This window comes from Aspergillus pseudonomiae (genome assembly GCF_009193645.1).
Source record: "Aspergillus pseudonomiae strain CBS 119388 unplaced genomic scaffold BDV37scaffold_90, whole genome shotgun sequence".
NCBI classification, from domain to species: domain Eukaryota; kingdom Fungi; phylum Ascomycota; class Eurotiomycetes; order Eurotiales; family Aspergillaceae; genus Aspergillus; species Aspergillus pseudonomiae.
In genome coordinates this window covers 91,962-106,152 of record NW_022476082.1, presented here as the reverse complement: position 1 = coordinate 106,152, position 14,191 = coordinate 91,962, and the positions used below count along the sequence as shown (strand labels likewise).

The 14,191-nt window shown below is 48.6% G+C and overlaps 3 protein-coding genes across 3 annotated transcripts; 1 reads left to right on the top strand and 2 right to left on the bottom strand.

Annotated features, from left to right (window-relative positions):
* Nucleotides 1–515: 515 nt before the first annotated feature.
* Nucleotides 516–5,130, bottom strand: BDV37DRAFT_275030 (ubiquitin-binding TORC1 subunit KOG1; the record flags this gene model as incomplete). Its single annotated transcript, XM_032085327.1, has 6 exons — nucleotides 516–705; nucleotides 774–1,111; nucleotides 1,169–1,502; nucleotides 1,563–1,831; nucleotides 1,889–4,612; nucleotides 4,666–5,130. 6 exons carry the CDS (start codon nucleotides 5,128–5,130, stop codon nucleotides 516–518), a joined length of 4,320 nt encoding a protein of 1,439 aa, XP_031937083.1.
* Nucleotides 5,131–7,358: 2,228 nt separating this feature from the next.
* Nucleotides 7,359–7,683, bottom strand: BDV37DRAFT_259657 (uncharacterized protein). The gene has a single exon (XM_032083158.1). It carries the CDS (start codon nucleotides 7,596–7,598, stop codon nucleotides 7,389–7,391), a length of 210 nt encoding a protein of 69 aa, XP_031937082.1. The 5' UTR covers nucleotides 7,599–7,683; the 3' UTR covers nucleotides 7,359–7,388.
* Nucleotides 7,684–8,552: 869 nt separating this feature from the next.
* Nucleotides 8,553–13,702, top strand: BDV37DRAFT_226195 (putative cell polarity protein (Tea1)). The gene is made up of 4 exons (XM_032080262.1): nucleotides 8,553–8,880; nucleotides 9,042–9,444; nucleotides 9,505–9,787; nucleotides 9,850–13,702. Exons 1-4 carry the CDS (start codon nucleotides 8,692–8,694, stop codon nucleotides 13,385–13,387), a joined length of 4,413 nt encoding a protein of 1,470 aa, XP_031937081.1. The 5' UTR covers nucleotides 8,553–8,691; the 3' UTR covers nucleotides 13,388–13,702.
* The last annotated feature ends 489 nt before the right edge of the window (nucleotides 13,703–14,191 follow it).

Sequence of the window (14,191 nt, the reverse complement as noted above, 5' to 3'; positions counted from 1 at the left end):
ACGCGGAGTACTAAGCGCAGTAGTTTCGTGAAGAAATGAATTGTAGCCATACTCATCAGTTCCAACTTCCAGCACCAGTTCTAACCACGGAGCTGATGTCATCGCTGTAGAAGAAAGACTGAATATGAGAATAGCTGCCTAATGGAATTAAGCTATCCTTTCTGCATGTTCGCTGTTGTTTAGGTTCCTTCCATATACATACGATCATAACAGATTGAACTAGAGACAAGAAGGCAAACAAGACAGCACAAGGATTAAAACAATAATACAAGAAAACATTAGCCCTAGCGCCAGGTTGCTAAGTTGCAAACTTCCGTCTTACGCCATAAATCAGAAGGGTCATCAGACAACCGTGTCGAGTGTAAGAAAGTAACCTGGAGTGAAACCATCATGACCGAAAGCGCCGTCTCTGCTGTATAGTATGTCTGTTGAGATATAGCAGATTAAGAAAGGGATAAGATATAGATCACCAGGAAATGGAACAAGATTAGTTGTAAGAATAGGTCAGGTCAGACCTAGCAGGAAACCAGATTGATGTGGTTATCATTAAGAGCAGCGCAGGCGAGAACAGTGCGGTGAGGATGGAATGCGGTGCTTGCGATCGGAGAAGAGCGGTTATGGTGGAGGAAACTCGAGTAAGGCTCGAATGTCGACAGATAGCTGCCGTCAACGTTGAATGTCTTGACTTCATGGCGGTTGGTGCCGCTGCAATTGCTTCAAGTTAGCCAAGTCCGCCATCCACTCAAAAGTAAGTCAGCACGTATATCACATACACCATGAATACTGGAGCGTGTTCATGAACGCTCAACGTTCGTAAGGTATCTTTAGTGGCATACAGCGTCGAGATTGGATTATCCATCCGAAGGTCCCAAAGTCGGATCTCACCGTTCCGACTACCAGACACCAGCTCTCTCAAACCACCCCGTTGCATGTGGACATTGGTAATCCACTGTTTGTGCTCGCGCCATACTTTAACCATAGAAGTCGTGGGCTTGATACGTTGATCGAATACTCTGACTGCCCCGTCACCGAAGCCAGCTACGAAGATATTACCCGCAACTTGATCGGAAGTCAGAGAAGTGATGCATGATCCTGAGCGAGCAGGAATGTCCTATAACATGTAAGGTCAGCATTCACCCAATAAACAATGTCTAACATCGAGACCTACATTGGTGCAAACTTCAGTCGCAGCATTCCATACTCGTATGACTTTCACATCTCCTGCGACTAGCGCTTTACCCTGGCCTTGTTGCCAATCGAGAACAAGCCCAGCGTTTCGGTTACTAGGAATAAGCTCTGGCAGAGCTCTGAAAGCTGTCACGATCTCGACATCACTTGTGGACTCGTAATTCCTGAACACCTTCAAAACTCCATCAGAAGAACCTGTCATCAGAAGTGCCTGATCATCTTCATTAATGTAACGGACTTCGTTGATCTTTGACCCTGGTGGATTTCCGTTAGAGAACCGATTGAGACGTTTGTGGCTTTGCCAGTCCCAGATCCTGATTGGGAAAGAAGAGAATGTCAGTATCAATCACGACATCAAAGTTCACCAGACTTACGCAATAGTATCTTTGTCATCCGCAACGGCGATATGATCCTCGAACTGATGAAAGCACATCTTCAGGGGCTGGCTGCTGTTAGAAAGAAGGGCTATGGAATTATCCCATCGGCTACTGCCGGCTTTACTCTTCAAGGGCTGCGTCTCTGTGATAATCTTTTCGTTGCGGCTTCGTCTCCAGAGCCGTTCGTTGTAGTCCGCGCTACCGGGTTCATCGGGCTCATTGGGTTTCATCTGGGGCTCCCGGAAATACTGAATAAGGGTGAGAAACTGTTTATAATCTTGGTTGTATTGCTTGCATATCAAAGCGAGAGATTCTGGGATTACCTCTGTGGACCAATCTAGGAACCTGCTCATCAAAGGGACGGTAGGGGGGATTGATGGGGCCTTGGGTTCGAACCCGCGGGATGTTGGAGTTGGAGCTTGGTGGTAGGCTGTCGCAGGGGCAACTTGGTCGTTAACTTCGGGGGGCCGGGTCCATTCCGGGGGGGCTCGTCCTCGTGGCGTTATGGGCATGCGACTCTTATCCGAGGCCGAAAGTTGCAACGACTGCGGCTCTGTTGATGAACCTCCAAAGGCAAGGTTTTTTAGCGACGCCGCGACACTAGCAGTCCGCTTCAAACTCAGCGAAAGATAGCCCTCCTGCTTTGGCGGAGCAACCGACGGAGGAGTCGGTGGTGGTGCCGTCTTCTTCGACTCGAGTCGTTCCCGGACTTGCGTCTTCTGGGCCACTCGATTTGAGAGGTCCATTATTTCTTGTCGAATTTTCTCAGTTAGCGAAGCCATGGGAGATTGCACAAGGGACAAATGAATGTGATCAACGATTATAGCTGCATCCTGTGCGATGTCAGGATGCGGGTCAACAGAAAGGATAAGGAGCTGTTTCCAAATAGTGCCAAAAGTAGAATTACGAGACAGTTTTTGTGTCTTGTAGCTCGAAAGCGGGCCATTTGCGGAACCATTCGGTGCATCCTCCGTGGAATGACCTTTAGGTGTCAGTTGCTCAACTTTGGAGAGAAGGCTCTGCTTCTCATCCTGTAGCTCTTCGTATGCGGCAACTAGGAATTTGTTTTGATAGCGTCTCACGAAAGTCGAGAAGAACACCAGAAGTTCTTTTCGAACAAGTACACTACCATCGGATGCCATTGGTAACACGGCCATGGCCAATGATTCTTCGATCTGGGCCACTTGATCTGTGAGATCGGGAATACCCAAAAATGTTGTCACGGCATGCAACATTGCGGCTCGGACCTCCGGAACAGGATCAAAATTGAGCTCGCAGAGTCTTGCAGGTGCCGCGCATCGAATTCCCATCCACTTTGCCTCAGGGAAGTCAGACCAAAGCATGCTAATGCAAAGACATGACCATTGGCGTAGCAAAGGATTTTCAACATCCATCAGATGCCTCAAGCAAGAGTCAAAAAGTTCTGCGGAAAGGCACACATTCTGGCCCTGGGGATAATTCTTGCAAAATATCGACACTATGAAAGCACACATGGCCCGATGTTCACTAGCATTTCCGACGGGTATGGGTGATGACGGGTTGAGAATCGAGATGAAATAGTGAATTCCGTTGTCCTTTAGCAAATCATTCTGGACTGTATGGTCGACCGCCATGATCCTTGCCCATATGAAAACCATAACAGGCTTCAGCTCCTGGGCTGCTGACTGGAGGAGCTTGACGACGTAAGGGAAGATACCTATGCTCAAAGCCAGATGGACGGCCCAGGGTCCCAAATCCAGGAATTTACTGAGTAAGATCAAGGCTCTCAATCGGTGAGCCTGACTCAAAAGGACTTGCAGGACAATAGGTAGCTGATCCGGCGGGTTTTTCTCCGTCGGTCCAGATGACAAGTACACCTCAAAGGCAGTAAGCTGCTCAGCGAAAAAGGTCGAGTGCTGATATTCATATTGTCTACGGCCTTCTTCATGATCAATGAGCGCAGGAAGCTGAGCCAGAACCATTTCAACTGCTAGATCCCAGCTTTTCCACAGAGGATGATGGTGCGTCTCTGGAAGTTCAGGCGACGATATTGGGTGACACTTATATGTGCGCATTATCCGTTCGCTAAGTAGGAAATTTCTAAAGAGGGCCGCTACCATTAAATCTTGACGGAAGAGCTTCTTAAAGAGAGCTCGTGGCAAGGTATTCCACGCGATGGTGTCAGTAATAGCAGTGAAAATCCAGTTTAATTCTCCAAGAGGGCTCCTACGGTCCTGCAAGCGACCCGGGACTCGGAAATCATCAATGGATATGTTACTCTGCAGAGGGTTCTGGAGGATGAAGTATCTCAGGGCGATCTCAATGGGCGTCGTCAAACAACAAGTGAAAAGATCTGCGGGGAGGTCAGGGTTGGTTGGAAGCGACTCGCTCTTCTGGCACGCGGCCAGAATGATGCAATCCCCATAGTTTTGGGTGATCACATTAGGATCCCGCTTCTTTGCTTCGATGTTCTCTTTTTCATGTTTCTCAACAAACGTGTGGAAATTCTGGACAATATTCCCAGCATGCGATACGTCGAAAACGAAAAGGCTGGGGCCTGCAAGCCAGGACTGTAAATCATACAAGGACACCGGGATGTATTGAGTATAATTTTTGTTGAAGACCCATATTTCGCCAGACTGGGTGGGTAAAGGGACACCATGGCCGTTATAATGGAAAAGAACTCGCTCGTCTTTGGCGTTACGACGTAGTGATATGCAAAACTTTTTCGTCTCGTCAACGGATGGGTCGAGATATTGCTTGTACCTAGTTCTTAAGCTAAGTGTTTCATATTGTTCCTGTAGCTTTTTTCCAATCTGCTCCATTATCTTGGTCTGCCCGCCACCAGTAGTGGATGTTGGATCAACCCAACATTCGAGCTTAGCTGTAGGGTTTGTCTTGACCACGTCCGGGGGATCAACCCCAATGTTCAAGCATATGGCCAAGGCAGCAGAAACGGTTTTCAGACGGTCCTTCATACGCCAGTCCTGGCTGGGCCAGCTTCCCACGGGATCTCTCGGCATGCCGTTTGTCTCATGGCGTTTTTCCGTGAAATACATGTAGAAATTCTAGGGTTATCAGAGGATACTCCGTTAAGGCAGCACATCGCTGTTCTGCTTACCGAGTGTAGGATCTTGAGGTATTCGCTCGAAGTGTACTCTTCCTGCCATCCATGGCGCATGGCAAAATCCTCTTCGTCCTCTCCAGCAGCAGACTTGTCAAGCCCCAGTCTTGGTCCATAGTCACTTTTAGCCCGTTTCAAAGTCGACGGCCGTGCCGAATCCGATGCTCGATCAGATATCAACCGAGTGTTATCTTCTATGACAGCTGGGCCTTCCCCTGCCGAACTCGTCGGTCTGTCAGGAGTGGTTACAAGGGGGTGCCTCCGCTCCACGGTAGTAAACGATCTGTGGTGCCCTGGTCCAGGCGCCGGGGACTTATCGCGTGGAGGGATATGCGTTTCCAGGTCCGGACCGAAGGCCACGCGGACGGATTTAGTGGTGTTCTTTCGGGGTTCGGCGTGACCGCTCGCTTCTTGGGGCTCCATAGTGGTTTTCTGTTCCGTGGTTAAATTGGGATCCTTCATTATGCAAATATCATCGTGTTCGAGCAGGGACGTGAAAGCGTGCCAGTTCCTTGGATGGCCAAAGTCTAGAAAGAGCGGAGTTTCAGCAGAAGTTCGTTGACAATTAAGTTGCGGATATGATAAATTATGACCATTCGATGTACCTGATTGTGGGGCAGATGCACATGTGTGCTCTTACCTTATCAACTATCATGCCACGGGGCATGCACAAAGAGCAGCGGGATATCGTCCCTAACCTGTAGCCTTCCGCGGTCAGTAACCCGACGCTTAATGTTGCGAGAGGGTTTGGGATTGGCTCCTCAGCAGAAGGAACGGAGAAAAAAAAGGTATTTCTCCTACTCCTTGATGCCAAAGATAACAAACTCTCTCTCCCAAGCCCACAGCTTCAAAAGTTATAGGTTGTCGATGTCTTTTTTGGTAACAGTGAGGTTCATGAGCTTTAGCCGCAATGTCTTGGCACAGAGCGATCGGAATATCTATAGCGCCGAAAACCGCTCTCTCCGTAGTATTACATCAGGCAGAATTCCTTTAGTTATTACATACAAGTCATTGAGTTATTCAAACATGTAGAAACGTCTTCATCTATTTCATCTTGCCTCGTTGTACGAAGACAGAGCATTCAGCACACTTTTGTGGCTGCCTCTGATAACATCTCTTACTAAACTGCGATGGGAGGATGTATAAACAATAGCAGTCTAACTATACTAAGTAAAACTATATAGACCCTGCAGCACATTTCGAAGAGCAGGTACCACGTGCATGTAATGTCTCCTTCCAAGCCAGTACGAAAATTAAGAGTATTTTTTGGCTTGGCATTATTGACGATCCTGATATGCTACAATACAACACTGGGACTAGGAAATACCACCTGGATTCATCCATGGAAGTCTCCAGCGTGGTACGCTGAGATCACACTGGACCAAGACAAGTAAAGATGGAACAACCTACGAGGTATCATTCAGGAGAATCCCGACCGATGCTTTGATTATCATATACAAACAAACAAACATATCCCTACTAGATTAAACTCTGAATACTCATGCTGTTCAAAGTTCAAACCCTACCGAGATTAAGGTACGGATAAATGCGTTGCCAGGGTCATAGGAGATTATGGTATAAAACAACCAGCAACTTAATCCCACTTAGGGTTTTCTCAAGGCGGGTGTACCTTGGGAGATATACTCCATACGATCAAGTTGTCAACATGAGGGGATTCCTCTGTCGATGCATGGATCACATTCCCAGGATTCCATCCCGCGCTACCCGTGACTCGTGAAAAAGTGACCAGCCAATCCGTACGATGTGGCGGATATTCACTAATACGACGAGTCCATTTTAACGAGGCCATAGATAAAGAACAGAACCTGACACAAAAAAATGTTCATTCCAGTCAGTTGCATTGTACTCCATATGTGGAACCATACATGAAATGGAGCTTCAGGATAACCAGTTAAAAAAACAAAGGGATGGAGTTCCATTGGGATGAGCGATGAAGCGGGTTGGTAATGGGCCAGGCCGCGAGCCAGTAACTTGCGCTTCTCCATCCCTCCTTCGCCAGCTAAGCGAATCTCCAAGGTCCTGATAGGCTCATTGATTTAAACGTTTCCCCTCCACCGAGTTTTAGTGCGGCTTGAGTTTGACCAAGAACTTCTGGATCGAACCTGACCAGCCCCCCTTTTGAGAAGGTTTGTCGGCTCTTTTAGCCCCTGGCTCCGCCCTTTTCTGGCACCGTCCCTGACTTAGTCGTGTATAGGTACTAAGTTTAGGGGCAAGCTAGATCCATTGGTCGCTAGCCAACCGGCCATCACCAGTCTTTTTTTGGCACCATTTACCACCTCTCATCGTTTAGCCGAAAGAAAAAGAAAGCAAGCAAGCAAGCAAAAAATCAATAAAAATTACAAGGGGTAAATGAGAGAAGTTGAGCTGGGATCAGCCTCATGTGTCGACACTTGATCGATGTAGAAGGAGACTTGAGCGAGCAACTTGTTGCTCAAACATAGTAGATGATGGCTGGAAAATCGGTCCGCATGACAAAGATTCGACAACGATGGTGCGTGGAGATGTTGATGATGTTTCGTTCCTGCATCGATCATACATACTGTTACCTGTAAGGTACACGACCTCAACCAATGGTAAATCTACATCAATCAAAATGGGAATAAACAGAGAACATCGTAATTATACGACCTCAACCTGGAAACCGCGGGACTTCTATATTGGCTACCTCGGAAGGATGCATTTACCGATTAGTTGTATTGTCAACAGAGTGGGATAGAGCCACTGGGTATCATGATCATCATGGGCTGGATAAGAGGAAAAGACAAATATGCAGCTACGAGTATAACAAAGAAGATCAAAATAAAAAATAAAGTAAACAGTACGAGAGAAGAAAATAGGAAGAAAAGGCAGAGTACGGGGACCACTCTGATAGTGCTAAGGCTATTCTTGCTAGTCTGGCACATGTTCATTAGGATTTTGTAGCTAGTATTGTGGGTTTGACCTGAATTAAAATCAGTTCAAAACATCATACTGCGGCAGTTACGTGGATAGAATACGCCCGAGTCGTGACCCCATATGGAGTATATGGATAGTACCAGCAATAGACTGTTATGGAGATTGAACTCCAGAAGCTCATTGAAAATCTTTAGTAGTAGTAGAGCCAAGTTCCTCCTCCCTGTAAGAAAATTATGCATGATAATGTGACCAACCTACCGTTGAATTAGCAGCTAGTCTAATTATGTATCAGATTCTCTGCTGACCACCCTTTAACTGTACAACTGTAACAAACAGTATTACCTTACCCCAAAGGCGGTGACCCCTAACTAGGAACTGGAAGTAATGTCACTGTTTGGATCAACAACATTTCTTAAAAGAAATTCAAAATAATTATCTAATTAACGCTGGTTAGGGAACTTTGAAACGCCGGGGCCTCGCATTATTCCTGTCTCTCACTCTCCCTCTTTCTTCTTCTCCAATATCCATGTCCCAGGGCCCGTTTTCCTCCCATACTCGCCTCTTTATTTTTCTCTTGTCTTCTTTCTCCTTTTCTTTCCCTTCTTGAGGGCTTTTCGTTTTTTTCCACTTGTCCCGCCCTTGTTTACCTTGTCTCCTGTATAAGTCGCTCATGCTCCCCCGGAGTCGCAATCGAAGGTTCGCTTTGGGAATAGAAGGAACATTGTCGCCATTTACTTCAAGACGCTGAGCGACTTCTGAGGGTTTTCCGTGGCTTGGATGGGACTGTTCCATTGTTCCTCTTAACGCTCTGACCACCGCCGAGAACATTTGGAAGGCACGTATCCAGACCTGATCGAATTCCGGCTGGGTTCCGTCGTTCGCTGTCTTTAGACCTTCTACAGCCTGGTGCCCTCGTTGTTTTCCTGGTCTTTTTGTTTTTTCCTGCTGATTGTTTTTGGCCTGTTTAATTTGATTCTGCCATTGTATTACTGAGAATTGTTCGACTCGTGACAAAGCGGCCTTACTTGGCTTTCAGCGCTGCCTTTCCCAGTGCCGTTAATCTACAACCCTGTACTCTGAACGACCGTTTACGATTCAATTGTCACGATGGCATTCTTGTTCAAATCGAAAAAGAATCAACAAAATACTGCCCTTCCTCCAGCAAACAGAAGCCTCCACACCTCCGAAGGAGCGTCAACACATGCACCGGCGGCGCCCAATGGAATAAAAGAGCGGGAGGGAAGCAATTCGCAGACGCCGACCCCCAGCAGCAGCTACAATAATTCTCTGAATTCGGTGAGCAGTATCAACAGCCCGGAACAGCAGCGGTTGCGACAAAGAGCCGAATCCGAGTCGCAGGTTGGTACTCCCCGGCTCCCTTGACCTCTTGTTAATGCCTTTCGCTGGTCGCAAGACAATGCCTCTCGACCCCATGCAGCATGGCTAATCAAATCTAGGTCCAACGGCCGCCGCAACAATCGATGAACAGCAATACTCCCAATACGAGCCCCGGCGCTTCATTGTACCCATGGTCACAGCGTCGCTTAAATTTCGACACGCCGCAGACGAATCCATTTCCCCGCTATGGCGCAGCTATAAATGCTGTTGCTTCGAACAAAGGAGATATATATATGATGGGTGGTTTGATAGACGGATCAACTGTCAAAGGAGATCTCTGGGTGATTGAAAGTGGCGGGGGAGATCTCTCATGCTTCCCAATTGCCACTGTGTCGGAGGGGCCCGGTCCCAGAGTCGGTCATGCGAGTTTACTGGTCGGTAATGCTTTCATTGTATTTGGCGGTGATACAAAAGTGGACGAGGCCGATACTCTGGACGACACACTTTATTTACTGAACACCTGTACGTGCTGACGTTATGACCCATGCTGGAAGAATTGTGCCCTAACATCTTATATTTCAGCCTCGCGGCAGTGGTCGCGCGCCATACCTCCTGGGCCCCGGCCCGCTGGGCGTTATGGACACACCTTGAACATCCTGGGCTCCAAGATTTACGTCTTTGGTGGACAGGTTGAAGGTTACTTTTTCAACGACCTGGTCGCATTTGACCTTAACCAACTGCAAAATCCAGCGAATAAGTGGGAGTTTTTAATCCGAAGCAGTCACGATGGTGGTCCACCTCCGGGCCAGATACCCCCGGCCAGAACGAACCATACAATTGTAAGCTTCAATGACCGGTTGTATCTGTAAGTCTTGCATTTGAACTTTCCCTTGCCTGATAACGTATATTTTACTCACTCTCATCCAGGTTCGGAGGAACGAACGGCTTGCAGTGGTTTAACGACGTTTGGAGCTATGATCCTCGCGCTAACCAATGGACTCAACTCGATTGCGTTGGGTTTATCCCTACGCCGCGAGAAGGGCATGCAGCAGCTCTTGTAAACGATGTCATGTACATATTTGGCGGCCGCACAGATGAGGGAATCGACCTTGGGGATCTGGCAGCTTTTCGTATCACGACCCGACGGTGGTATTCTTTTCAGAACATGGGACCTGCCCCATCACCAAGGTCTGGGCACAGTATGACGGCTTACGGAAAGCAGATCATCGTGATGGCGGGTGAGCCAAGCTCTGCACCAAGGGACCCCGTGGAACTCAGTATGGTATACGTCCTCGACACATCGAAGATTCGCTATCCGACCGAGTCGCCAAACGGAGATAGAGCACCCCCACCTGGTATGAGAAAAGGCAGTACAGACAGGCAAAATCCTCAGGGGGGCCGCACATCTCGCGAGGCGCAGAATCAACTTCCAGATCCACGGCGACCAGGTGCCTCGCGGGAAAGCATGATGAGTCCAACCGGCAGACCAGCAGACGTTGGTCCTAACTCAGGGCCCGGGTCCCGACTCCCGAGGGCCTCTATAGCTCAGGCTCCTGCAGGACCTCCTCCCCCAGGTCAAGCTCCCACCCCTGGCCCTCGAGGGAGCACCCCCCAAAACGTTATGAACCCACGAAGCAAAACCCCCACAAAACTGGATCGGTCGTATGGCGGTCCACCGGTGGATACCACTCGAGCGATGGCAGCTGATCGGGATAGGGAGTCTCCAATTGCCAAAGAATCCCCCAAGGAGGCTAGACCTGTTCACGATTCTGGATCTGGATCAGGAGATCGTCGCACACCTACTCAGCAATCACGGATGTCTGCCCGAGCTATGGAGGCTGGCGAGGCAGCCCCCCTTATTAGTGCACCGGCCAGGCAACGGTCGCTGCGTCACCACCGACAGCGCAGCTCTATGGATAGTGCCGATGAATCTGTTTTGGGTCGAAATGCCAGCATTGATGGCTCGGTAGACTCTCGAGGTTATCGGGGTTCAAAGACCATAGGTGATGAACCCCGGTCACCAAGATTGACTGCACATCAAGAAGCACTTATTAAGGAGCTCGAGGCTGTGAAAAGCCGTAATGCATGGTATGCGTCCGAACTTGCATTGGCCAAGAAGGCTGGTTACACGCCGAATGCTTCAAGTAGCCCAACTTTAGACGAGCGTGCGGGCGATGCGTTCGCTGACGAGGACCGCCCCTTAATTGAAGCATTTCTGGCAATGAGGGCGGAACTTGCAAAGATGCAAGCAACTGTAGATCGACAAGCTGCTATAGCTTCCAAGCGGGTCGCTGAGGTTGAGCACCAAAGAGATGTGGCTGTCAATGAAGCGGCTTATGCTCGTGCTAAGCTTGCTGCTCATGGTGGTAGTCAAAGAGGAACTCCGCAACCTGATGGGCGCTCCCAGGATCCTGAAGAAGTGATGACGGAGAGAAGCACTGACATCAGCAGAAGATTGGCTTTAGCCCTTGCATCTCAGAATGAACTAAAGTCAAAACTTGATACGGTTACAAGTGAACTCGAACAAGAAAAGCGGGGTAGAGAGCTAGCTGAAGAGACATGTGAAGCTACCAGGAGACGTCTAGCTGAACTTGAGATGCAAAACAATGCTTTAGAGGTCGAAAGCCTCCGTGCAGAATTACATCAGCTGGAAGCCTCCATGAGGGAAGAGGCTTTGCTACGAGCTGAAGCAGAATCCGCAACAAAACAGCTGACCTTGGACAAGGAAGAGCTAATGAAAAAGGTTGAGGACTCTTCAATTCACCTCAAAGACTTTGGTACTAATCTGGGCGTGCTCCGAGAGGCTGTTTCTGCGTCTTCTGGAAAAGCAGCCCTTCTCGAGAAACAATTGGAAGAGGAGCGTGAACGTCGGGAGGGGTTGGAGAAAAAATTGTTGCAGCTCAGATCCGAGCACGAGGAACAGAATGCCGAGCTTGAGAATATTGTCCGTCGTCTTCACGACGCCGAAGAACTCGCCGAAAGCAATGCCAGGGAAGCTGAGACACATAAGAATGCGTTCTTGACAGGACTTGACCGCGCAAGATCCTTTGATTCCGATTCTTCCATACGGTCGCTCGCAGACCAGCGGGTAGCTGCCCTGGAGGCACAGGTGGAAAGGGCAAATAAGCTGGCGAAAACTAGCCAGACAGCTGCAGATGAGGCAGCAGACAAGCTCCGCCGTGCAGAAGAGAGGATTGCAGGCTTAGAAGCATACCAGGAACAGGCCAGTCGGGAAGGTTTGCAGCTTCGAAGGCAGCTCCAAGCAGCTATGAAAGAAGGCCAGTCTCATGCCACTGAGAACAGGGAGCTGAAGGCCCAGTTTGAAAACCATCAACGCGAGTCTGGCGCCTTAGCCATCCAACACGCAGCTCTCAAAGACCTCCTTGGTGAGCGTGGAGTCAATTATTCTGATAGCAGGCGTTCTCCTCGACTGGATTCCCCTGGGTCTCGGTTTGGAACACCTGAGCAGAGTCGACTTCGTGAGCTAGAGCAGCAACTCTCGACCAGTCTTAAGGCCCATGAAGAAATGAAGGCGTCATTCGAGACTCGCGAGCAAGAAGCTGACCGTGCATATAAGGAGAAGCTAGAACAACTTGAAAATGATTACCAGTCAGCAGTTCATTATGTTAAGGGAACTGAAAAGATGTTGAAGCGGATGAAGGATGAACTTACTCGTTATAAGTCCCAGAATGCAAAGATACAATCAGAATTGGAAGCAGCCCAGAGTGACAAAGCACAACCTTCTGACCGATCGCCGATGCAGGCCGAGTGGGAGACTGAACGTGCACAACTTCAGAAGTCTCTTGCCGACCTACAGCAAGACACTTCGTCCTCTATCGCAAAACTCGAAAGCGAGCTCGCCAAACTGAAGAAGGATCTCTCTGCCGCCGAGGCTGATAAGGAAAACGCTCGATCAGAATATGAAAGTTCCCATCAAGAACTGATGGCTTCTGCGGAAAAGAGCCGTGCCGAACTGGATCAGCTTAAACACGAAAATGCTCTTCTCGAGAGTCGCGCCTCGGATGCTGAACAGAAGGTCAATATGCTTTTGGATCAAGTCGAAGCGTCGGTTGGGCATTACCGTCGACAGTCCCAGCATGGCCAAAACATGAACGGCATCTCGCGGACCTATAGCAACGCCTCGAGCAACACCATCAGCAGATCAAGAGCCAACAGTGCTGTGTCACAGGAGGATCCATTCCCTGACAATCGTGGCTCCATGGCTTTGGACTCCCTGGCCAATGAACTGGAGACCTTGCGTAGCCACTGGGAGAGTACCAACCGCAATTATCGGTTAAGCACTCAGTCTGACTTCGACCGGACTCCCACCAAAGAGACAGGGCTAAGTGACAGCCTTGCGGAATGGAGGCGGCGCTTGGATGAGGATGACACCAGAGCAAGTTCTCCTGAGAAAAGTAAACCCCGTAACACAGAAGGGGGGGCTACAACAACAAACATGATTTAAGAAACTCGGCAGTATGCGGATGGCTTGTCTATACTCTATTGGAAAACCTGCTGCGAGGCCTGAGGCTTGCCAGGGCCACCCTGTGTCTTCAGTATCGCGTCCTCGAAGCGCCCTGGCGCTGTGTATGGTTTGATGGATCGTTGACTTGTCATCTCGGCATATGTTATGTGTGTTTTATAATGGTTTGTTACTCTGACTATCAGCTGGCTATTTTAGTCAGTCCGCGATGAAGTCAGGGAATTATGATTCATTTCCCATGTTGTTCATGTTCCTTCTTTCCCTCTCCTATGTTTGTTCCTTTTGTCTTCTTTTTGTTCTTTATTCTCCTTCGACTTCTTTTTTATACCCCTTCACATTTTGATACAGCCTTGGAATGTACTATTACTTAACTTTTCACTTCACGAAGTCTCTGTCTGAACTAAATCAATTATTTGCTTTTCACAAACCACCGGTTTATTCACTGAGTCAGTCTCAGCCTCATGGGTGGGTGAAGACTAGATAAGTAAAGTCAGTGAGATGAATTTATCAAGTAGGATCAGCTCGGAGATTCTCATCTGATTAATACAAGTATCGCCCCGGCTCCCAGGAGGTCCAAATTGTACACAAACTCGGTGGGATGCCATAACTCGATCATCGTCGCAGCTGGCCCAGTGGTAAATGGACTTCAAGTTGTTGAGGGAGGGCGATTTTGTCATGGTTTTTGATCCCTTTCCTGTATGCGGGGTATGGGGTAAATCCAGGCCAAATACTGGATATCGATGCTCTGGGATGACTTAGTGTGATCATATTTATCGGAGCATGAAC

Excerpts from the sequence above, each read along its gene's own strand:
- BDV37DRAFT_259657 (XM_032083158.1), bottom strand. The coding sequence starts at position 7,598 with ATGAACATGTGCCAGACTAGCAAGAATAGCCTTAGCACTATCAGAGTG.
- BDV37DRAFT_226195 (XM_032080262.1), top strand. The coding sequence starts at position 8,692 with ATGGCATTCTTGTTCAAATCGAAAAAGAATCAACAAAATACTGCCCTT. Across the intron at positions 8,881-9,041 it reads ACAATAATTCTCTGAATTCG|GTCCAACGGCCGCCGCAACA; the intron begins GTGAGCAGTATC and ends AATCAAATCTAG. Across the intron at positions 9,445-9,504 it reads ACTTTATTTACTGAACACCT|CCTCGCGGCAGTGGTCGCGC; the intron begins GTACGTGCTGAC and ends CTTATATTTCAG.